General features: G+C 32.8%; 2 protein-coding genes across 2 annotated transcripts in view; one reads left to right on the top strand and one right to left on the bottom strand.

The window, feature by feature from the left end:
• Window positions 1–13,101: 13,101 nt before the first annotated feature.
• Window positions 13,102–22,250, bottom strand: LOC134684060 (uncharacterized). The gene is made up of 6 exons (XM_063543354.1): window positions 22,038–22,250; window positions 21,147–21,281; window positions 18,020–18,099; window positions 16,507–16,604; window positions 14,847–14,896; window positions 13,102–13,619 (listed from the first exon to the last, which is right to left on the bottom strand). The coding sequence occupies exons 1-6, from the start codon at window positions 22,155–22,157 to the stop codon at window positions 13,491–13,493; spliced, it is 612 nt and encodes a 203-aa protein (XP_063399424.1). The 5' UTR covers window positions 22,158–22,250; the 3' UTR covers window positions 13,102–13,490.
• A 1,605-nt stretch (window positions 22,251–23,855) lies between these two features.
• LOC134684801 (protein SpAN-like) overlaps window positions 23,856–24,508 on the top strand; it is a 37,921-nt gene continuing 37,268 nt past the window's right edge. Inside the window, exon 1 of the mRNA XM_063544112.1 lies at window positions 23,856–23,945. Coding sequence (XP_063400182.1) covers window positions 23,856–23,945 — 90 coding nt within the window. The remainder of the gene's footprint in view (window positions 23,946–24,508) is intronic.

Below are 24,508 nucleotides of genomic sequence, written 5' to 3'. Positions count from 1 at the left end.
CGCTTCGACTTTTGATCCGTCAAAAAACATGGCCGCCGTTACTTAAAATAGAACATAGGGGTCAAATGCAGTTTTTGGCTTATATCTCAAAAACGAAAGCATTTAGAGCAAATCTGACGGAGTAAAAATGTTCATTAGGTCAAGATCTATCAGCCCTGAAATTTTTAGATGAATCAAACAAACCTTTGTTGGGTTGCTGCCACTTAATTGGTAATTTTAAGGAAATTTTGCAGTTTTTGGTCATTATCTTGAATATTATTATAGATAGAGATAAACTGTAAACAGCAAAAATGATCAGCAAAGTAAGATCTACAAATAAGTTTATATGACCAAAATTGTTAATTGACCCCTTAAGGGGTTATTGTCCTTTAATGACAATTTTTCACAATTTGTTCATCATATTTGCTAACTTTAAAAAATCTTCTCCTCTGAAACTACTGAATGGATTTGAATGAAACTTAGCATGATTGTTCCTTAGATTATCCTGCACAAAATGTGTGCTTTGATTTTTGATCCGTCATAAAACATGGCCGCCGTTACTTAAAATAGAACATAGGGGTCAAATGCAGTTTTTGGCTTATATCTCAAAAACGAAAGCATTTAGAGCAAATCTGACATGGGGTAAAAATGTTCAATAGGTCAATATCTATCACCCCCTGAAATTTTCGGATGAATAAAACAACCAATTGTTGGGTTGCTGCCACTTAATTGGTAATTTTAAGGAAATTTTGCAGTTTTTGGTCATTATCTTGAATATTATTATAGATAGAGATAAACTGTAAACCGCAAAAATGATCAGCAAAGTAAGATCTACAAATAAGTTTATATGACCAAAATTATCAATTGACCCCTTAAGGGGTTATTGTCCTTTAGTGACAATTTTTCACAATTTGTTCATTATATTTGCTAACTTTAAAAAATCTTCTCCTCTAAAACTACTCAACTAAATTCAACCAAACTTCAACTGAATGATCAGTAGGGTGTATAAAATAAAGTTTGTGCTTTATTTTTTATTTCGTCATAAAACATGGCCGTCATGGCTAAAAATAGATCACTGGGTAAAATGCAGTTTTTGGCTTATATCTCAAAAACTCCAGCATTTAGAGCAAATAAGACAAGATGTTAAAGTATTTATTAGGTCAAGGTCTACCTGTCCTGTAATTTTCAGCCGAATTGGGTAACTGGTTTTTCAGGTATAATGCGCCCTTGAATTAATGATTTTAAAGAAATTTTGCAGTTTTTGGTTATTATCTTGAATACTATTATAGATACAGATCAACTGTTAATAGCAAAAATGTTAAGCAAAGTAAGATCTACAAATAAGTCAATTTGACCAAAATTGCCAATTGATCCCTTAAGGAGTTATTGCCCTTTAAAGACTTTTTTCACAATTTGTTCATCATGTTGACTTACTTTAAAAAAATCTTCTCCTTTGAAAATCTTCTCCTTTGAAACTGCTGTATCAATTTCAGCCAAACTTAGGCTAAATGAGTTTCAGAATATCTAGTATAAATTTTATATTTCATTTCCTTGTATGTCAAGAAACATAGCTCCTATGGCTAAAATAGAACATAGGAGAAAATGATTTTTTTTTTGCTTTTGAAGAAAATTGGACGATTCAAAGAACATTTAAATAAATTGAAAAGCCAAAATAATCATTGATGAGAGATTTAACCAAAACAATTAAGGTGAGCGATTCAGGCTCTGGAGACCCTCTTGTTTAAAAGATCTTTTCTCTCTATTTGTAATTTTATTATACAGTTTTATTTATAACTATATATATAGTCCTTTGATAACTGTTTTGTAATACTATAAATTTTCACTCCTGCACTCGTACTCCATTGCTCTACAAAATTGTTTTCTCTAAAGCTTGCCTGTGCAAATGATTTCATTTGGCGGCATTATGCTCAAGGATATGATTGAGTTCTGAAAATGTTTATTTTGTCACCACTCAATTTGTAGATTTTTGTATTTGCATTGTGTCATAGATCAAATTTATTCGTTCATTGTATATAACGTTTTTGTTTTCCTATGTCTTTTAGTTGAGTGAAGCCAATTTATATTTTATAGTATGTCTTTCTATGTTGTGATGTTACACTATAGTTCACGGTAAGGATGAAGGTTGGTACCTATCATTTAAAACGTTTAAACCCGCTGCATTTGTTTGCACCTGTCCTTAGTCATAAACCTGTTCAGTGATTGTTGTTTGTTGATTAGGTTTTTAATATAGTTGGTTTTCCCGTTTGAATGGTTTTACACCTAGCCTATTTTTAGCCCTTTATAGCTTGCTGTTCGATGTGAGCCAAGGCTCCGCGTGGAAGACCGTACTTTAACCTATAATGGTTTACTTTAACAAAGTATGACTTAGATAGGGAGTTGTCTCATTCGCACTCATACCACATCTTCTTATATCTATATACAAACTTAGACAAACAAGTTATTAAAGCATAAAATTTTATTTTTTAAAATTATCTTTTTTAATCTGAAATTCTATCCAATTGTCCAAATAAACTTTTTCTTTTGTAGGTAGCTCAGGGGCTGTCAGCTGTGGCCTTGCGACATTGGATGTGTTTGATGATGATGTCACTTCACCCGGTAAGCTAATATCAATGTTTGAGTTTGCTGCAAACATTATAGTCATACTTTGTCTTGTTCTAACACCCTTGGCTGCTTTAGGTCTCTGTCGTAAGTCCCGTGTATCAATTGTATCATTCAATATCTCATTTACGTCTCTTTCAAATTTTGCAACACGTGTATTTATAGCGCTCATTGTCTCCTTTTCGTTGGCATCTTTGGTTTCTCCTACTTTTCCCTGAGTGTCGCGTAGACTGATTGTCTCCTTTTCGTTGGCTTCTTTTGTTTCTACTCCTTTTCCCTGAATGTTGTTGTTGAACTCAACATCAAGAAGAGGTGTTGGATTTAAATCTATGCATGGCTTGTTCAATGCCGCTTGACACTGTCTTTCTCCCGAAGAGAGACGTCTGCTTTTATTCTTATCATTTTGAGATATAACTGTTGTCTTACTTATTACACTAGTCACCGAACGTGATCCCGGCTCAATAAAAGGTGCAACTCTGTTTTTATGAAATAAGTTGCTAATTCTCTCAACAAACCTTATCTCTTTTCTTTGTTGCTTCCTGCCTGAATTACCTTTCTTCACACAATTTGCTCCCATTTCTTATCCTTTAGTGTTTCACGTTGTTAGTCTCATTCAACAGAACTTTGCGATATCCCGAAATGCTCGCTGTTGCTGCATGCTGACGTTGACTGCATTGTAACGTAACTATAGAGGATGTGCATGCGTGTTGACGACTAGACGTACAACGTCTGAAGGGTCAGGGGAAAAGATTCTGTGACTAAATTAATAGTGTTAAATTAAAACAAACAATTATTAATTTTTTTTATAATATTATAATGACTACAATCATAATACGATTAAACAATTTAGATTGAAACTAAAGAATCGAGCTGAGCATAAAAACTCTAATATTAAACAAACAGACAAAATTTAAAAAATATATGAACTCTTTTTCAAAATAGGCTAAAATACAACGTTTTACTATAGAAGAAGAATATTTTATACCAATTAAGGGCCCGAAAGACATACATGTAAGTATACTAGACATGAATTTTGAGAAAATCGGATATCAATCAGCATTCAATAAAACTTTGTGATGTGAAATTTCTTAAGTAAATATTTTCAAGCAGTTCAAGTTTTATATAATACAATGCAAGTGTGACTGATAATTGGTTTACAAATATATAAAAATACATATACATATGAAAAAAATTATTGTACCATTTGTATATAAATTACATACTAGTATTTAACTTTTTAATATGTAAATTAAGTAATATACGTTACGGAACATGTTGATTTTAAACAAAGCCAAGACATTAGACATCACCTACTGAATTGGATTTCATGTGATGAAGTCACGCAGTGAATTGAATGTACAGTTTTCTCATATTGCAAAAGCTTCCGGACTAACTTGGTTTATAACTTTCGGACTTTAATCGTTTATTTTGTATATAGCGCATTATCCATCCTACATCATTTGTATGTAGGGGTGCGCCGATCTAAAACGGCGATTCATTCCCGTAGAAAGAAAGAAAGAAAGAAAGAAAGAAAGAAAGAAAGAAAGAAAGAAAGAAAGAAAGAATTTCAAAGATCAGCTTGAAGAGTCTAAGAGTAAATCAGAAATCGCATATTCTTCTGTGGAACCAAATTGTATTTGTAATTTGTAAATAAGATCTAAAAATTAAAATACTCTACATTGTCCTTTTTGATTTTCACTTGACCTTTGCTATTTTTCGTCCTCTAGTTATAGATATAACACGTCGAGTGTGCAGCAATGACCATTGGAGGGGTCACGGAGAACATAAATGCCAAAATACGCGTGAAAATTAAGAAGTATAATTATTTTTGAATAATGAAATGAATCTTTTGAATCTTTTAAACGTCACGGGGGCGGGGGTGACTAATTTTGTTTTCAGATTTTGGAGAAAAAATAATTTGTTTTTGACCCTGATAAAAAAAAAATGTTTGTTTCACTCTCAGCTGCCACAATATGTAATTGCTAAAATTGAAAGAAAACAATTATTTTAAACTTGTCGCCCAAAAAATAGATTGTCTTTCGCCAAAGTCGAAAAAAAAGTTTGTCCAGAAATAAATCCATAGCCCCCCCCCCCCGAAAATCAAATGGTTGCTGCCTAACTGTTTTGTATTACTATAGGTCTACACTCCTGCACTCGTACTCCATTCCTCCACAAAATTATTTTCTTTTTCCTGTGCAAATTTTTTTTTTTATTTGGCGCCATTTTGTTCAAGGCTTTCATCGTTATATCATGTACATGGCGGCATTATGTTCAAGGCTTTCATCGTTATATCATGTGCATGGCAGCATTATGTTCAATACTTTCATCGTTATATCAAGTGCATGGCAGCATTATGTTCAATACTTTCATCGTTATATCATGTACATGTCAGCATTATGTTCAAGGTTTTTATCGTTATATCGTGTACATGGCGGCATTATGTTCAGGTTTTCATCGTTATATCATGTACATGGCGGCATTATGTTCAAGGCTTTCATCGTTATATCATGTACATGGCAGCATTATGTTCAAGACTTTCATCGTTATATCGTGTACATGGCGGCATTATGTTTAAGGCTTTCATCGTTATATCATGTACATGGCAGCATTATGTTCAAGACTTTCATCGTTATATCATGTACATGGCAGCATTATGTTCAAGGCTTTCATCGTTATATCGTGTACATGGCGGCATTATGTTCAAGGCTTTCATCGTTATATCATGTACATGGCGGCATTATGTTCAAGGCTTTCATCGTTGTATCGTGTACATGGCGGCATGATGTTCAAGGCTTTCATCGTTATATCATGTACATGGCAGCATTATGTTCAAGACTTTCATCGTTATATCGTGTACATGGCGGCATTATGTTCAAGGCTTTCATCGTTATATCGTGTACATGGCGGCATTATGTTCAAGGCTTTCATCGTTATATCGTGTACATGGCGGCATTATGTTCAAGGCTTTCATCGTTATATCATGTACATGGCGGCATTATGTTCAAGGCTTTCATCGTTATATCATGTACATGGCAGCATTATGTTCAATACTTTCATCGTTATATCGTGTACATGGCGGCATTATGTTCAAGGTTTTCATCGTTATATCATGTACATGGCAGCATTATGTTCAATACTTTCATCGTTATATCGTGTACATGGCGGCATTATGTTTAAGACTTTCATCGTTATATCGTGTACATGGCGGCATTATGTTCAAGACTTTCATCGTTATATCGTGTACATGGCGGCATTATGTTCAAGGTTTTCATCGTTATATCGTGTACATGGCGGCATTATGTTCAAGGCTTTCATCGTTATATCGTGTACATGGCGGCATTATGTTCAAGGCTTTCATCGTTATATCGTGTACATGGCGGCATTATGTTCAAGGATATGGTTGAGTTCTAAGAACGTTTATTTTGTCACCCCTCAATTTATTGATTTTATATTTGCATTGTGTCATATGATATGACTATCAATTATTAAATTTAAAAATAGTTTGCTAATTCAAATTATACATTTTTCATAATTTGACCTTATAATAAGGTCAAATCACAATAAATTAGCTATGACACAGATTTTCTTAACACCTTTGACCTGTTGAATTGTATCTGAAAATCGAAAAAAATATGCCGCTTTATCTCTCTTTTCCTGCTTTATGAGATTTATACGAACGGAAGGGGTACTGATATTTGTAAATAATTGAACAAATTAATAAATAAATAAGTATTATTACCTGTTACAGTATTTTACCTGAGTTTACCTGTCATAAAAATGCGCGCAAATGTAATCAAAAGCTGCGCGCAAACGTAATGATTTTTGCGCGCAAATGTAATGGTAATGCGCGCAAACGTAATGCGCCTAGATTAAATGTATTCGTTTAGTGTATAACTTGTTTGTTTTCCAATGTCTTTGAATTGAGTGAAGCCATTTTAATTGATATTTTATAGTGTGTCTTTCTATGTTGTGATGTTACACTATAGTTCACGGTAAGGATGAAGGTTGGTACCTATCATTTAAAACGTTTAAACCAGCTGCATTTGTTTGCACCTGTCCTTAGTCATAAACCTGATGTTCAGTGATTGTCGTTTGTTGATCAGGTTTTTAATATAGTTGGTTTTCCCGTTTGAATGGTTTTACACTTAGCCATTTTTTAGCCCTTTATAGACCGTACTTTGAATAAAAATAGTTTACTTTAACAACATATGACTTAGATCGGGAGTTGTCTCGTTCGCAATCATACCACATCTTCTTCTACAAATGTATCTTAAAGTACAAACTTAGACAAACAATTTATTTTAAAAGCATAACATTTTATTTTTTTAAATTATCTTTCTTGATCTGAAATTCTATCCAATTGTCCAAATAAACTTTTTCCTTTGTAGGTAGCCCAGGGGCTGTCAGCTGTGGCCTTGCGACATTGGATGTGTTTGATGATGGTGTCACTTCACCCGGTAAGCTAATATCAATGTTGGAGTTGGCTGCAAACATTATAGTAATACTTTGTCTTGTTCTAACACCCTTGGCTGCTTTATGTCTCTGTCTTATGTCCCGTGTATCAATTGTACCATTCAATATCTCATCAAAGTCTCTTTCAAATTTTACATTACATTTATTGATACATCTGAGTGTCTTCTTTTCGTTGACCTCTTCTGTTTCTCTTACTTTTTCCTGAAGGTCGTTTAAAGGATTACGGCTGTCTCTGGCGGAAGGCAAATCATCATCGTTGAACTCAACCTTATCAAGAAGTGGTGTTGGATTTAAATCTAAACATGGCTTGTTCAATATCGTTTGACACTTCTTTTCTTCCGTGGAGAGAGGTCTGCTCCTATTCCTAATTTTTTAAGATATAATTGTTGTCTTACTTATTACACTAGACACCGAATGTGATCCTGGCTCAATAAAAGGTGCTACTCTGTTTTTATGAAATAAGTTTCTAAGTCTCTCAACAAACCTTATCTCTTTTCTTTGTTTCTTCCTGCCTGAATTACTTTTCTTCCCACAATTAGCTCCCATTTTTTATGCTTTAGTGTTTCACGTTGTTAGTCTCATTCAACAGAACTTTGCGATATCCCGAAATGCTCGCTGTTGCTGCACGCTGACGTTGACTGCATTGTAACGTAACTATAGAGGATGTGCATGCGTGTTGACGACTAGACGTACAACGTCTGAAGGGTCTGGGGAAAAGATTATGTGACTAAATTATTAAATTAAAACAAATAATCATAATAAAAATTATAATATTATAATTACATTTTAGATTGAATCTATAGGGTCGAGCAGAATATACTCCCGTCCATTAAAAAGGGAGGAAATATCGAACAAACAAAATGCAAAAAAATATATGAAAACATTGAAGATACTTTTTTGAAGCACTTAACTTTTTTTTCCATTTCGGCTTAGATTCAACGTCTCACTATAGAAGAAAAATATTTTAAACCAATTAAGGGCCCGAATGGCATAAATGTTTGCACCTGTCCTAAGTCAGGAATCTGATGTACAGTAGTTGTCGTTTGTTAATGTAATATATACGTGTTTCTCGTTTCTCGTTTTGTTTATATAGATTAGACCGTTGGTTTTCCCGTTTGAATGGTTTTACACTAGTAATTTTGGGGCCCTTTATAGCTTGTTGTTCGGTGTGAGCCAAGGCTCCGTGTTGAAGGCCGTACTTTAACCTATAATGGTTTAATTTTTAAATTGTTATTTGGATGGAGAGTTGTCTCATTGGCACTCACACCACATCTTCCTATATCTATATAAGCATTAATGTGACTTTTGAGAATTTCAGCATTCAATAAAACTTTGTGATATAAAATCTTAAGTAAATATTTTCAAGTTTTTTTATAATACACAATACAAGTGTGACTGGTATTTTGTTTACAAATACATAAAAATATATACATAAAAAACAGACAAAAATATGTCTTTGTATATCAAATAACATACTAGTATAACTTTAATAAGTAAATTAAGTAATATACGTTGCGGGACATATTGACTATTATATATAATATTTTCTAATAACTTTTGTTCCTCTATTAAAAAGCTTTCGAATGAGATATAAGGTAAATCTGTAATAAGGGACTGATGGCTAGCATCAGTCCATTCCATATTTCAAATATCCATTCCATGATTATTCAAAATTGGCTATTTCTTAATTTTCACCCGTAGTTTGGCATTTAGGTCCTCCGTAACCCCTCTAATGGTCATTGCGGCACAATCGACATGTTGCAAGGGATGAAGAACTTGGTATAAAACACGCAACGTAGAGTATTTTAATTTTCGATTGTGTTTTGGTATTCATGTCGTCCATACATTGAACCAAGAAATTTCTGGTAAAAAAAAGAGCAAATACTATTTCTAAAATAGTTGGTCTACAACGCTCACAACTGTTCTAGTGAAAAAGGATTTATTATATATATATTGGTCGGTCACGGATTGCTGTGATAAAACAATCTAAGGGTTTCTTCGAGATTGTCTTTCTACAATGTTTGTTGCTTTATAAAAACTCTTCAAATGTTTGGCATAATTTAGATCTTATTTTTTTTTAAAGTTTTCTTCAAATCCGAGACATCATGTACTGAATTGAATTCCATCTGATGAAGTCACGCATTGAATTGAAGGGACAGTTTTCTCGGATTGCAAACGTTTCCGGACTAACTTGGTTTATAAATATCGGACTTTAATCGTTTTATTTGCAAATAGAATTAAATTCATAACAGTGTGGTCGACGGTAAAACGTTTGTTAGTAATTATACTGAAAGATTCACCTATAACTTGTTTGGCGTTGGCGATGATTTTATGCTCACTCAGTCTATCAGAGGCCTTCAAGAAGGGTTTTAAATAATCACTTGTTAACACATTTTGATACATAAAATGAAACTTTCTTTTCACAAATCATTTAAGGAATTTGTTTTAAATACTTTTTTTACCATCACTTACTACAGTTTCACTTTTAAGAATGATAATGTACAGAGCAGATATCAATAAATAATGGAAAAAAAATGTTTATTTATTGTAAAAAAAAAACAACTTTTAAGTAATGGGGACCCGCGTTATTTCACAGAATATCTTATTGATTAAGAGAACAAAATCATTTAAGAGTGACCTTCTATTTATTCAATGCTAACCATGTGGGCTTTGGTTGTGAAGAGTTCCAGATGACAAAAAAAATCATTTATTTGTTGTTGTTATAAACCATAAATCGATCCGTTCATTCAGATATTTGTCAATTTGCCTTGGCTCTTAAGTCCAACACTTGGGACAGGAGGAACAAATGCGTCCTGTATGATTTTGTAAATAAATGCATCTTTTAAAATTTGTCGAAAACAAAATTGTCTGTCCAATGGAAAGGTCGAGGCCAAAAAAAGTTGAACGGTGCATTATAGAATCATAGAAGCTGGTTGCAAAAGTTGACGACAAGATCTATTTACAACTTGAGTATGGCCTTATACTATTAACCTGAAATAAATATTTTTATAACAATTCGCTTGATACGAATACATGTTGTCTTGGGCTTGTTTTGCTCTTTTGTTGGGTTGTTGTCTCTATGACAATTCAATTCTCATTCTTATCATAGATATAACTGCATGTAAAAAATAGAATGTGTGGTGTGATAGACAATCATACAAATTTTTTCCAGGGACCAACAGGCATTAGCAAACTATAGGCCCCCGTATGGCCTTCAACCATTAGCAAAATACACACTTTATAGAATGAAAGCTCCAAGAGGTCTTGGCATGTAAAAACAAACACGAAAGTTGAGCGAGAGAAAAACAATAAGGATATCGCATACAAATTGGAAAATGGTCCGCAATATTACTTTAGTCAACTCACTAAGTTGAAATGAAAGACCGAATTTTAGCCTTTTCAATGAATGTGATATATGTTTAAAAAAATCATGGTTTGTTTAGACATTAATTCAAGTCTTGGTTTTAAGTTATTTGCCAGTAAGTTTAAAGTATTTAACACAAATAATCACCACAGAAAGACGTCCAATCCATCAACAAAAGAAAGAAAGAAATGAATATACTACCTTTAACGCACAGAATATCATGTATATGTTCGGGCCGTATGAGTATTTGGACCATACGCGTATGGTCCGGAACATATTTTATTTGCGATCACAAAATGCACGAAGTCGTCCATTTCTATGTAAATTGGGTCGATTTGAATATAAATAAGATAAATGCGTTTCTGTTGCCAAGTGTTTTTCACAAAGTAGTAGCAGTATAGCAGAACAGTTTTACCAAATTGAATACAATACCGTAAATGCATGCAAATTTTACAAGGTTTAATCCAAATAGCTTTCTTACTATCCAATAACTTTCAAGTACGAAAAAGATAGGGCAGAATTATATTTTGTCTATATGTCATGTATTTGCACAACTTTTTAAAGTGGATTATGCATTCGTTCTAAAATAATTTGTTTGACCAGATAAAAAAGTTAAAAGATGACATTATTCGACAATCGCAATTGTTAAATAGCTTTGACGTCCGAAAAAGATAATCAATCAACACATGCATTGCAATTTTTAAAGCCAGTAAGTCATTCTTTTTTCAAAACACAAAAATCTGATTAGTATTTCGAATTATTTTATTTAGTCGTTGAGAACCTTTGGTGACCCCACAGTTTAAATGTCTATACTAAGGACGTCGTGAGCTATGGGCGTTATAGACTAACGTTCACCTAATCTGTCCCAGTCAATGGGAGATTAAAGTGCGCCAATCAATGTCCACAGCCACACTGTTATGAATTCGGTTCTAGCGCATTAGCCATCCTACTATGTAGGAGTGCACCGATCTAGAATGGCGATTCAAACCTGTGGAAAGAAAGAAAGATCAGCTTGATGAGTGTACTAAGTGTAAATCAGAAATCGCCTTTTCTTCTGTGGAACTTGTTTGTGTCTGTACATGTAGAATCATATTCAAAACAGTGTGGTCCTGGCCATTGATTGACGACCTAAATTATCCAATTGACTGGGACATATTAGGTGAACGTTTGTCTGTAACGACATTGCTCACTTCTTACTTATTATAGAAATTAAACTGTGGGGTCACAAAAGGTTTTAACGCCTTTAATAATAAAATAATTCGAAAAATTATTCAGGAATAACCTTTATGTTTTGATTTATATTATTGATATAAATCAACACATCGTATTATTCCGGATTCGTTTTTCGAATTGCTTTATTTAGTTGTTGAGAATCTTTGATGACCCCACAGATTCAGTGTCTTTAACAAGTACATAGTGAGCAGTGATTGTTACCGATAAACGTTCACCTAATCTGTCCCAGTCAATGGGATAATTTAGGTCGTCAATCAATGGTCAGGACCACACTGTTTTGAATATGATTCTAGTTTGATGTGGTATATGTTTACCACTTGTTATCCTGCAAGTTTCTAAAGATAGTTACCCGAGATATAACAATATCTTACTAAATGTGTACGTAATCAGTATTTGCTTGTTCATTCTAAAGCGTATTCATTACTAGCAGGGCTAGGTACAGTTATCACTTTGTCCGTCCGTCCGTGTGCCGTCAACTGTATAAATGCACTCCAAAGCTTTAACAATTTTTTTCTTATATTATCCCCATTTTATATGTAAATGATAAATAATGACTTCAATATTGTAGGTTATCACTTATATTTTTTTGTGTTTGCTTTGCTCATATAGTTGTATTTCGAAATAAAATTAACTTTTTTGATAATACAGTTTCTTTAAGATGTGTATTTGCATTCCTAATACGCTATATGTTTCAGATGAACTGGGATGTCTCGGACAAAAAGACTTATTTGAAGTGATTTCTATTTTTAGTCTCTTGTGTATAATTTGGAGTTTAGTATGACATCCATTATCACTGAATTAGTTTGTATATTTGTTATGGGCCAGCTGAAGGAGGACTCCGGTGCGAGAATTTCTCGCTGCATTGAAGACCTATATTGGCGACCTTCTGTTTTATGGTCGGGTGGTTGCCTCTTTGACACATTCTCCATTTCCATTCTCAATTTTATTTGAATGTCAAACTAAGTGTCTTGTAATTCTGATGACTATTTTGTTTTGTTTACAGAATACTGTGCTGTTTGTTTTTCAAATTGTCTCAAGAAATATTAATTTTCCTTTTTGCTTTTTTCTAACCCTTTTAGCAAAACATGTCGTGAAAATTCGATTTTATGGCAGGGTTTCATTTGAAAAGCTATCCGCAATACGAGGTAGGGTATAGTTTTCAATATTTGAACACTGCATGAGAAAGCCAATAACAAGACTCAAACGAGAAAATTTATGGACAAATTTATGTACAAAACAATAAAAGATAAACAAATATGATATACAGCAAAACACAGTATTTACAATAAATGAATTGACAGTTTAAATAAACATAATGCAGAAACAATATCAGATAATCTGGACGGGAGTCCTTCATTCCTTCACTTTATTTCATTTTTTAAATTTTGTATTATTTTTCTGTACATTTATTTTATTTTGCCCATATATCTTAATTCTTTTTATTTAAGCACATCATTTATTTTATTTTTATTTTTAAATTTTTATTATTAATCTGCATTTTTTCCCCGTTGTTCTCTGAACAGCTTAAATTGATCTCAGATAACAGTTAACAACACAATGGAAAGGGCCATTACAGGTTAACACAAAAAGGTATTGCCCCCTCCCCCTTTAATATGTGTACGTAACTCTGAACTCTTCGTCGTGTTACTTATTCGGAGTCATTTGCTATAAAAATTCAATTCATGTTTACAAACAATTTCAAACTCAATCGTTTTCTATCTACAAAACCTTTATGTTGTAATTGTCTGACGCAACATCACATTCTACCTGTTCTTTCTAAAATCTCCCATATTCGTTTCACTTTTGTAAAACGTGAATATATTCAAAACGAGGCTAATAGATTGTGCACGTTTCTGTATCGCAGTGGTAGTTCTCGTTCGCAAAGCAGTGTCGTTGATACCTGCGGATCTTGTCTTACTATGAATTGGCGTGTTCCAAAGTCCAGAGCACACTAAAAAAAGAGAATAAATATAAATAAACGGATATTTTTAATAAACCTTGTTGTGAGAACTTGTCAGATGTAAAAGATAAAGAATTATGCATAAACTAATGGTTAATAGATGTACATTGTATACTATGAAAATGTGATAAGAGTGCCAATTTCACGGGACAATTCTCAATCCAAGTCACAATTTGTAAAAAGTAAACCTAAAAGGCCAATGTTCGACCTTCAACACGAAGCCTTGAATAACATCGAAAAGAACGCTATTCGGCACCAAAAATTATGACTAGTGGAAAAATATGCAAACAGGAAAACCAACGGTCTAATCTATTACGAAAAACAGTTACCAACCATATCCACAAACGACAAGAACTATACACGGTCCTGACTTGGGGCAGGTGCAAAAAAAAATGCAGCGTGTTTAAGACGTTTTAAATAAACAGGTGCCAACCTCCCTCTAACCTAAATGTAACATATTACAACATATAAAGACGTCAAGTCAATGTAGCAACCATTCATATTTAGAAGGGGGCTTCAAGTTGTAAGTTGAAATATTGCTAGAAGTAAAAATTATTGGGTACAAAATATTGTTATAGTCAATAAATTGCGGGAAAAAATAGTACTCGTTTATTTATTTGGATACGTTAAATCAGCACATTCATAAACAACACTCTATTATAATCTTTTAATACACCAATCGAACACTATGTTAGCTAGATACCATGCACTTTACTCTTCAATTAGCTAACTTATCATCAAAACTAATCAAACTGTATATTTACAGTTCCTCAACACTAAATTGTTCTAAATTAATTTATATATATAGAAAGTATGTTCTCAATCAAAGTGTATCTACCTCATCATTTTCTGTCAAATTGACTACAAAATGTATAATGTGTTAAATTAAATGTTATCTGCCAACTTCACAAACAATTTTTGATGGGTTGTACATGTACTTTTAATATCAAAAAAAGATTTGACAGGAATACATTTTCGCGACGATTTTGAGAACTGTAGCGACATTAACAAGGGCGGATCTGCAAATGTTCCTTAGACGGAGGGGGGCACTGACGTTTTAATATTTTCATCGAAATGTTTGTTTCGTATGTTTACATGTTATTACAGTTTGTTTCGTATGTTTACATGTTATTACAGTTTGTTTCGTATGTTTACATGTTATTACAGTTTGTTTCGTATGTTCACATGTTATTACAGATACATGTACAAGTTAATTACCTCTAGTTGTGTGAAGAAATCCAGTCCAAGAACCAAGTCTGGTACATCTCCTACAAAGAAAAAATGAGACAATATAAAGTTTCAGGCGCGAAACATTTTATAAAGGAGTTTATCTTGGAAAATGTGTAGTAATCCAAACTCAAAGTTGTTTTTTTCATTGGAAATATTTGCTATAGTTCATGTACAACTTTTGAGTTATATATGTTGTCCATCATGTCTTTTAACTTGGTTTTACAACTTTTATTCGAGCGCCATTGACGAGTATTACACAGAAACAACTCGTGTCATGACATTTTTTTTGTAATACCTTTGGTCATACAGTATTTAACTTACTACATAAGGTATTAATATGTTTGATCAATAAGAACAAAAATGATATGCAATTGACGGGGTTCCCTTTTGTAGTTCGTATCAATTGGAAGTGTTCCTGAAATTAATGCGCATCATTTTTAAACATGGACCAAAATTTGACGCATGAAAAATGAGTTCTACCGTGATCAGGTATTTTATAAAACCTTTACATATATATCAAAAGTGTGTAATGCTATATATATTATAAAAAAAAGAAATGCTGAAATATGAATGCATAACCGCCTTAAACCGAAAAGAACTAAGAAAGATAATCCTTATATTACTGAAATTTAAAATGTATAGGAATAATTTACTTTTAGGTAAAGAGAAAATTACGACCAGGATATTTAAGAAGACACTGTAGTGACCCACCGACGAGCATTAACAAAAGAAAGATGGAAAATGTCAAACAGATAATAAAACTCAAAAGTCGAACACAGACTGAAAATACCATGACAAGAGCATATGTGCTTGAGGACAGGATCCAGTAGTGAGCCCCGCCCCTAGTCCCCCACCCTTATTATCATAAATCTCAGATTTTTTTTAATAAATATCACTTATTTGTACCATATATATACTAATATAGTCGAGATTCATGTTGATAGTTAACATGCATATTTAAAGTAAAAGTCTTCGATTTAGTGTAAAAAATGCAACAGAAATGTTGAAAAATAAAAAAAAAGATGTGGTTTAATTGCAATGAGACAACTCTTCACAAGAGACCAAAATGACACAGAAATTAACAACTTAAGGTCACTGTACGGCCTTAAACAATGAACAAAGCCCATACCGCATAGTCAGCTAATGACAAATGCAATACAATTCAAACAAGAAAACTAACGGCCTAATTTATGTACAATAAATGAACGAATCACAAATAATATGTAACACATGAACAAACGACACCCACTGCATTACAAGCTCCTGACTTGGGACAGGCACATACATACAGATTATGGCTGGTTAAAAGTTTATACATATACAAACCGAAAACGTAATTCAGCCAAGACAGATTAGACAGTGCCGAAAAAGAAGCCAAGAAAAACCCACAAATAAACAATCTAGAAATTTTAAACAAAACGATTCAGCAAAACGAACCTTACCAAAACTCAATGATCATGTATGAATAGCAGCTTCTGTTTCATTTTCGGAACTCTTTGATCAGAAGCTTTCAATGGAGTCTAAACGATCGGACACCAAACATATTTGAGTGTGGGGCTCAAAAAGTACTAAAATTCGAATGCGATATATTTATCATAACTGTTGGATAGCAAACTAATCATTGAAAAGAAGAAAAAAAAATACTTGCCGCGAATAATAAAGTCAAAATGAATGAGTCTGTTATTTATTACAAATGGAACACCTCTGGCCATGTCGTATGCTTGGAATGACGCTTCTTCGAAAAACCTGTACAATAGAGAGAAAAATATATGTCATGCCCCGGGTACATTTAATTGCCTTTTTGTATTATATTTGATCATTCTCTAGAAAATTAATTACGTTGTACTCATACTGAGGGATGTGCGTTTTGACTGAAAGAGATTTGTTTACATACACGGCCATTCTCGTCAGGCAGTGTGGAATTTGTAAATTCGCCGGGTTTGTTGACCTGAATGTGTTGATATTCGATTTTGGAACAAACAAATCAGCTGAATGATCATATACAAAATCCATCATCAAGAACTATATTTATGTATCTGCAAACCGTCGAAGAAATTCAGTCAATGTATTTAAACTTAGATTACTGCACTTCTACTCAAATCATTAAAATACCTCTTAGATAAGACAATACAAAGGATTAATTACATAACAAATCTTTTCTAAGCACTTTATTATTATACATAATTTCTAAAATGAGGATTTGAATCAACTGTTTCAAATCATTTATTTTGCAGGTTTATTTGCAATAGATTTTTGATTGACAAACGCAGTTATCTAATTTAAAGAGGGAGTGGTGCATATAGCAACTGTATATTACGCAAAAAAAAAGGGAATCAGATTGAAAACGAAAGTAGTACATCATAACATTTAGTTCGCCCGATGAACTGTTCCGCATTTACTTACACCAAGAACGCAAACCCAAAAAAGCAGGTCAATGATTAGTTACGTTGAAGCATTACTATCTATATGACCAAAAGGAATAGCATCATTCAGCTAGGGAGGGAGTTAAAGCCTTACCAATTTTTTTCTTTGTAGTTTCTTAATTAATAGATGGGGAATTTTGAAAAAAAATATGTATCATGTCATTAGATACCACAAGTAACTAACAGTTCACCAGCCGCAGAAACAACGTTTTATAGATGCCGTGCGTTCGAAGCGCCTTTCCAGATTTACATTCAATTTAAAGGATTGATCCAACTAAATCATTGAAAGCAAGAATGTGTAAATAAATGTGTAGAAACTTTATGAGATATATTGACTAAAGGGACCTTAAATTCAATGCTGTTCAACTTTGCATGATGAAATTGAAACCTTAGTTTCTTATTCTAAGAAACTGACGAAGGAAAGAATTTAACTTATAAATGAAGTATATCCTCAAAGAACCATTTAAAAAAAATACCTGGAGATCAGGATGGGACGAACTTTGACAAGACGTGGATTCATATTGATACATCCCGAGCTACGAAATAGGGCGACCGAACTAAGACCGATAGGAGATGATTGTTTTCATCCAAAAAAGCTGTACACCCTCTACGCACCGCCCTCCTGAATGGATTACCGAAAAAAGTAAAGATACTCTACTAAAAATATAAATCACTAAGGAAAAAGGAAAATTTATGGGTTCACTCCCCCAAAGAGATTCTGGTGAACTTGATACTTACAAATCTTGGTAAAGTCTTCTGTTGATAATAGATGATAACACACACGTGTTGATTAAAGCTTTCGCTTCTCTTGTTTGGAACTGTGAAGATAGTAAATTAAAAATCACTTATTTTGATAAACATGTTTCTGTAATCTAAGAATGTAACTTTTAATAAATTGTGAAACATTACAGAGTGATTAAAGAAACATAAAATAATAGAGTTGACATGTGTTTAATTGAAATTTTGCCTTGTAACAAGTGGCTCAAATAAGATATACTACAAAGATTAATTGTTGAAAGAGATCTTCAGCGTGCAGCGTGCATTGCACACAGAGTGTACACACCGAATTTCAAATATTCGCATCACCAACAGACATGGCTGCGTATCTATGAACCCCACAAATTCCTTTTAAATCAAATTCATGGATTCTTCATAATCCCATTTTAACGCGCGATTTCCAACCTTAAGTTTAATCATTTTTTTCCAGAAACTTATCAATATGGCTATTCTTAATTCTTTTCCTGAATATGTATGAAATATTTGCGCGGCTGGAAATTAATTTACAACAAATTTTAACCAATCATGTTTTCTCTTTGATTAAGTAAATTTCTGTCGTTACATGTATGACATGTGGATAAAATAACTATAGGTGTTATCTGTCTTAACAGCTGTTTCGGATAATATGGATTTACCTTTGAACTATCAATGTATTTTTTTGTTTTTTTTCTATATTTTGGTTCGGTGCATGTCTATAAATTAGTCAAGTGTATGTAAATCGTTTTTCCTCTTTACAATGCCCTATAGTCAGATGGCCTTCGGAGCATCGACAGCCCCCTTTTTTGAAGGGTTTTTGTTGTAGTGTGTTCGCCTCTTGTGTTAGCAGATTCGGATATATATATATGTTACAGTAAATAGGTGAAATTAGGAATTACATGTAATTACTAAAATTTAGGAATTACAGGTAATTCCCGGTGCACTTAGTTAATACAAGTAATTCCTGAAACGGCCCAGTTATTACCAGTAATTACTAATTTTTAAAATGAGTTTTTACACCTATTTACTGACTGCTAAAACAATATTGTATTATGGTCAGATGATCAAAAGTTATGGTAATATTAACTAGAAGATCAGTTAGTACTCTTAAATTATTGAATGGTTGATTTGTCTTTCAAATACTTGGTTAAATCAGAGTAACTTTAGTTTTAATCCAAAATGGTTAAAGTTGAGCATTATACAGATAATTTTTGACCAATTTTAGCAGACATGGAAATCAGAATGGGAAAATTCTCCCAAAGCATTATGTTTAAACTTTTTTCAAAAAAACTTTGAGTTTGAAGAATATTTAGACTTATTACCTTATAAAGATCAGATAACGTTCTGAAGGTTAAGAACTGGAATGAACTGTGATGTGCATTAACTCGAGATATAAAAAAAAAATATATATATATTTTTTGTTGTTAAATCATTAATTAAAATGATAACGTGAAATTATAATTTTCTGTTAGTAATTAATCTATTAAAATTGTATGGGTTTTGCAGAACAAATAGTGTCGCCTACTTTTGCTGTTAATTGCAGGCTCAACAAAAAATAGGAAAAAATATTAAAATTTTCCTCTAGATACTATCTTTTGACTAGTACGATAAGAAGCTTCTGTCAAAATTGGGTAAAAATCCAGGATGGTTTATAAAATCTAATGTTTTAAAAACTTTAACTGCAGAGTGTATGTAATGTTGACTGGGGAAAAAACTAGTCCATTTCTCATGTTTATAAGTAATACATAGTACAAAAAGGATTTGTTTTACAATTTTTACTTTCGGATATTATCTTATGATCATAAACAGTTAGCTTCTGTCCAAGTTTGATAGAAATCCAAGATATTTGGAGAAAGTTATTTTAAAGTTTTAAACCACAGTGCATGATTGAGATTTTAGTTTAACAAAATTATGAAAATCAATTTTGGATTTATATCATTGTCTTGCATGCATATATTTACGGAGTTTCAAGACCTATAAGACAACCATTTTCCAGTTTCAATTCACAAACACTAAAGAGTATGCACTTTTGATGTGCCTTATATTTTTACATCCTCAAATAAGCTTCCTTAAAATCCCTACCCCTTACTTTCTTATTCTGTATCTTGAGTTGAGTTTTTAATTTTAAAACAAAAACATCAAGTTAGTAAATAGCTGTAAAAATGACAAAAAAAATCAGTAATTACCAGTAATCACTGAAACAACTAGTAAATACATGTAATTACTAAATCGACTAGTAATTACAGGTATTTACTGAAATGTTTAGTAATTACGTGTAATTCCTAATTTCACCTATTTACTGTAACATATATATATAAAATAATTTTTGTTATAATTGCCAATGAGACAACTGTACATGTCCACAAGAGATCAAAATAACACAGAAATTATACCGGTTCAAATAAAAAAGTAAAGTATAAAAAAGATGCGAACTCCAATGATAAATCTAATCGGAAAGTCCCTAATCAAATGGCAAAATCAAAAGCTCAAAGACATAAAACAAATGGAAAACAACTGCAAAACCAAAGACTCGAAAATAATCTGTTGTTCCGTCTATAGTTAGCCAGTGACATCTGTGAGTAAGAACAATAAAGATTGGCTCGGAATAATTATACCCCCGCTTTTAAAAAAAAAAGGGGGGGGGGTATACTGTTTTACCTCTGTCTGTCCGTCCGTCAGTCCGTCAGCCAGTCCGTCCGTCCCATGAATATTTTTCGTCGCATTTTTCTCAGGAACTACAATACAAGGATTTCTGAAATTTGGTTTCAGGATTTATATAAATCAGCTATACCGTGTGAAGCGTTTTCAGATTCATCACTCGACAACTTCCTGTTTACCGAACACTTGCATATTTTTACACTATTAATATTATCCACTTGCGGCGGGGGTATCATCAGTGAGCAGTAGCTCGCAGTTTCACTTGTTATACATGTAATGGTTTCGGTTAGGTGTGCTTTTGCTTACTATTACCTTGTGCCACCATCAAGATCAAATTTTATATGATTTGTAAATTAGTATACTACAACATGTATTTCCCTACTCGTATACAACGTGTATGGATACATTCCATTTATTAATATTCATTTATATCTCAAGTATACTGTCCAGTTACCTTGCATTGAATAAATGGTAAACAGAATGCTGTATTCCTAAACTGTAATTGCCTGTCAACAAATTTAGGTCTTCTAAGTGTCTGTATGGTAGGCACTGTAGTAAAGCTCTCCGTTGTTCTTTGTTCCAATGAAAGCTAAAAAAACACATTGAAACCAATCTGATTAAAATACAGATCATGTACGTATCCAAGCGAACACAGGATCTGACAACACTCCGTATTACTTTCGGTTCTGATTAATAATATATCACCCAATGAAATTTCATCTTTTAAATTTTAGAAGGTGTGTGTTAATCTGATAAAAACCTGAGGATCCCGAAAGGTTTATAAAAACAGAAAGTAGAATTGAACGTTTTCAGATTCTTGCAAGAAAAGGTCGAAATGTTAATGCCGTAAGGGTCCGGTATTGAAATTTAAGATGTATTCAATGTTTGTCTAAATCGTCTTTTCTGGTTTAATTGCGGTGCTGAATAGCCTTTTCATTGGGGTGTTACGCACATCTCCTAAAATTCTTTTGAATAAAAAATATATATAGTTTTCAAGTTCTATTACCGTTTGTTCTTGATCATGAAATTAACAAAGGCCAAACTTAATTATCAAAACTGTTAGAGACAGTTGGGCTGGAAACCATCCCCCTTTCCCCCTTTTCCTCTTACAATTTTTAAAATCAGTGTAAAAAACGACCAATAAATGAGGAAAACATTGAGCTATATGTAACTTCCTTCTGACATCTTTAAAAAAATGTAGATTCGCGCATATATTTGATAATTTTATTTACAGATGATATTATTCTTATATAAACTCATAGCTTATCGTACGTAGCCCAGTGTATTCTGGTACCTCTCACGGTATATAATTTAGTATACTAGTATATAGTTTCTAAATTCTTACCGGTGTTGTACTCCCCTCCGACTGCTCCATACTCTCATCTCGGACAAGCGGTATTAGCGGCCTAGGGCGCCTTCGTTGATATCGCAGAGCAGCTTCTTTTACAATACTTCCATCCGCCATGTTTTTATCAGTGGACCAACGCGAAGCATTCCATCAACTTGAGAATATTAGCTATAGTTTTGACACAATGTGATAACCTTTATGAAGTATCTGTGTGATGAAGAGATTTAAAATCAATATATATAAAGGTGTTTTTATCATGGAAATTGACATCTGCGGAAATTGACTATTGGGAAAACAATAAATGTGCTAATTTGTGTATTGATTTAACTTTTCTACAAACTTCCTTGTATTTTCATTTTCTTCCATTTTTTTTATTTTTTTATTTTTTACATAAATGTTTTTTGTCAATAGTCACATTTGCAAAAAAAAATCAAGAATGGAAAGATGACGACCATTTACGACTTTGATTTATAGAACCCATTAAAAAAATATTTACGCCCATTTGTAATGCCCGGATATCGCTTTTATTTTATTTATAAAAAAAAAAATGCATTTTTTTCTTCTTCGGTGCGTGGCATTTGCACATATGCACCATATGAGCACAAAGAAGCAGTGATGCGGACACATATGTTAGTTTCTAAATTTTTAGCATGAATGAATGTTAATTTAGGTCCGGTAAGGGCCGATTTTGGCCTAAAATTTCATGATTCAAGCTTAAATATGAAAAATCTATCAAAATGGCTAAAAATGTCACTTTTCATATACTTTTTGTCAAAAATGAAAATGGCCGCATCCGTGTTCATACTCATCCTTTATATATGTTATATATTATCATCAAATACAACTTACATTTCAATATTAATAATGAACACCAATGCGGCCACTTTCATTTAAGACGGACACCGTCTAAAATTTAATTAAAATGCTAAAACTGTGAAGATTTCAGTAATTTAACATGACTTAATGATGCGTAGTACCCGATATATGTGTATTATATTGGCAAAAACAGCCCATATTCATGGAGCAGAAGCATTCTACTTTCCAATAAATAACTAAACGATTACATTTTAACAATTTTGTAAAACTGCTATATTTTGGGGCCAAAAAAGGGGCCTTACTGGACCTACTCCTTTAAATTCTTTTTTGATTCTGTTCTGAAAGGTTCAACTTTATACACTTTTATATGTATGCTAATATATATGTGATGACGCAAATGCGTTTTCTAATACAGTGTATCAGTATTTGCGTATGCTTTCTATTTACTATTTCTTTCTAAAAAAAATCTATGCTGACCTTTTGCAGTTTCTCTTTTCTTTATGATTCAATTAATAAACCCCAGGTAAAGATTACCTTAATGCCTCGTTCACACGTATATTTAATTGGAATTAAATTCGAATCGAATGCTAATTTCGTTCACACACTCACACTCTTCTTTTTTTAATTTGATTTGTTTTAAATTGGCTAATTCGAATTATCCAGTTCGCAATGGAAATACGTTTTTGTTGATACGAATTAAAAGTTAATTTCCTTAGAACAAGAAGGCGAATTTGACGCGCATTGCAATTCGAATAAGAATTGACGTTAGGATGTAAACGTTTCGATTGTTTTAAAATAATTGGAATTAATTAACGTATACGGCAAATTATTCGATACGAAATTTCGGGTACGTAGTAATTAATCAATCTTGGTCAATCTGTTCCTTTTCACATATTTTAGATATCATAATAGCATTTTAACTTGCTTATTATATAGATGCAAACAAATATATAAATCCAAACATAACAATATATTTTGTCACTGGAAGTTAATGTAGGGATGGAAATTTGGAAAAAAAACAGAACAGGAGCTTTGAGTAAAAATAATGGAGGAGAGGACACTTTACAATTTATGTTAAAAAAAATCAGGGTAAACTAATTAAAAAGGCCGGACCGAATAGAGTGAAAAAGTGAGAAAAAAAAAGAAAGAACAGAAATTACAACTTCTTACAACTTCTACAAAATTTTCATTGTAACTACTAGTCCCCTCCCCTTAAATATCAAATGGTACATGTAACTTCCTAATGTCAAAAAATACTTTGGCACATTTTTAGCTCACCTGGCCCGAAGGGCCAAGTGAGCTTTTCCCTTCACTTTGCGTCCGTCGTCCGTCGTCGTTAACTTTTACAAAAAATCTTCTCCTCTGAAACTACTGGGCCAAATTCAACCAAACTTGGCCACAATCATCTTTGGAGTATCTAGTTTAAAAAACGTGTCCGGTGACCCGGCCAATCAACCAAGATGGCCGCCATGGCTAAAAATAGAACATATGGGTAAAATGCAGTTTTTGGCGTATAACTCAAAAACCAAAGCCTTTAGAGCAAATCTGACAGATTTAAATTATTTGTAAGTTTCAGATCTATATGCCCTGATATTTTTAGATGAATTTGACAACCCTTTGTTGGGTTGCTGCCCCTAAATTGGCAATTTTAA

The sequence above is a fragment of the Mytilus trossulus genome, chromosome 9 (assembly GCF_036588685.1).
Source record: "Mytilus trossulus isolate FHL-02 chromosome 9, PNRI_Mtr1.1.1.hap1, whole genome shotgun sequence".
Taxonomy (NCBI): Eukaryota; Metazoa; Mollusca; class Bivalvia; order Mytilida; family Mytilidae; genus Mytilus; species Mytilus trossulus.
The sequence above is the reverse complement of the archived record's forward strand: the minus strand, read 5'-3'. Positions and strand labels throughout refer to the sequence as shown.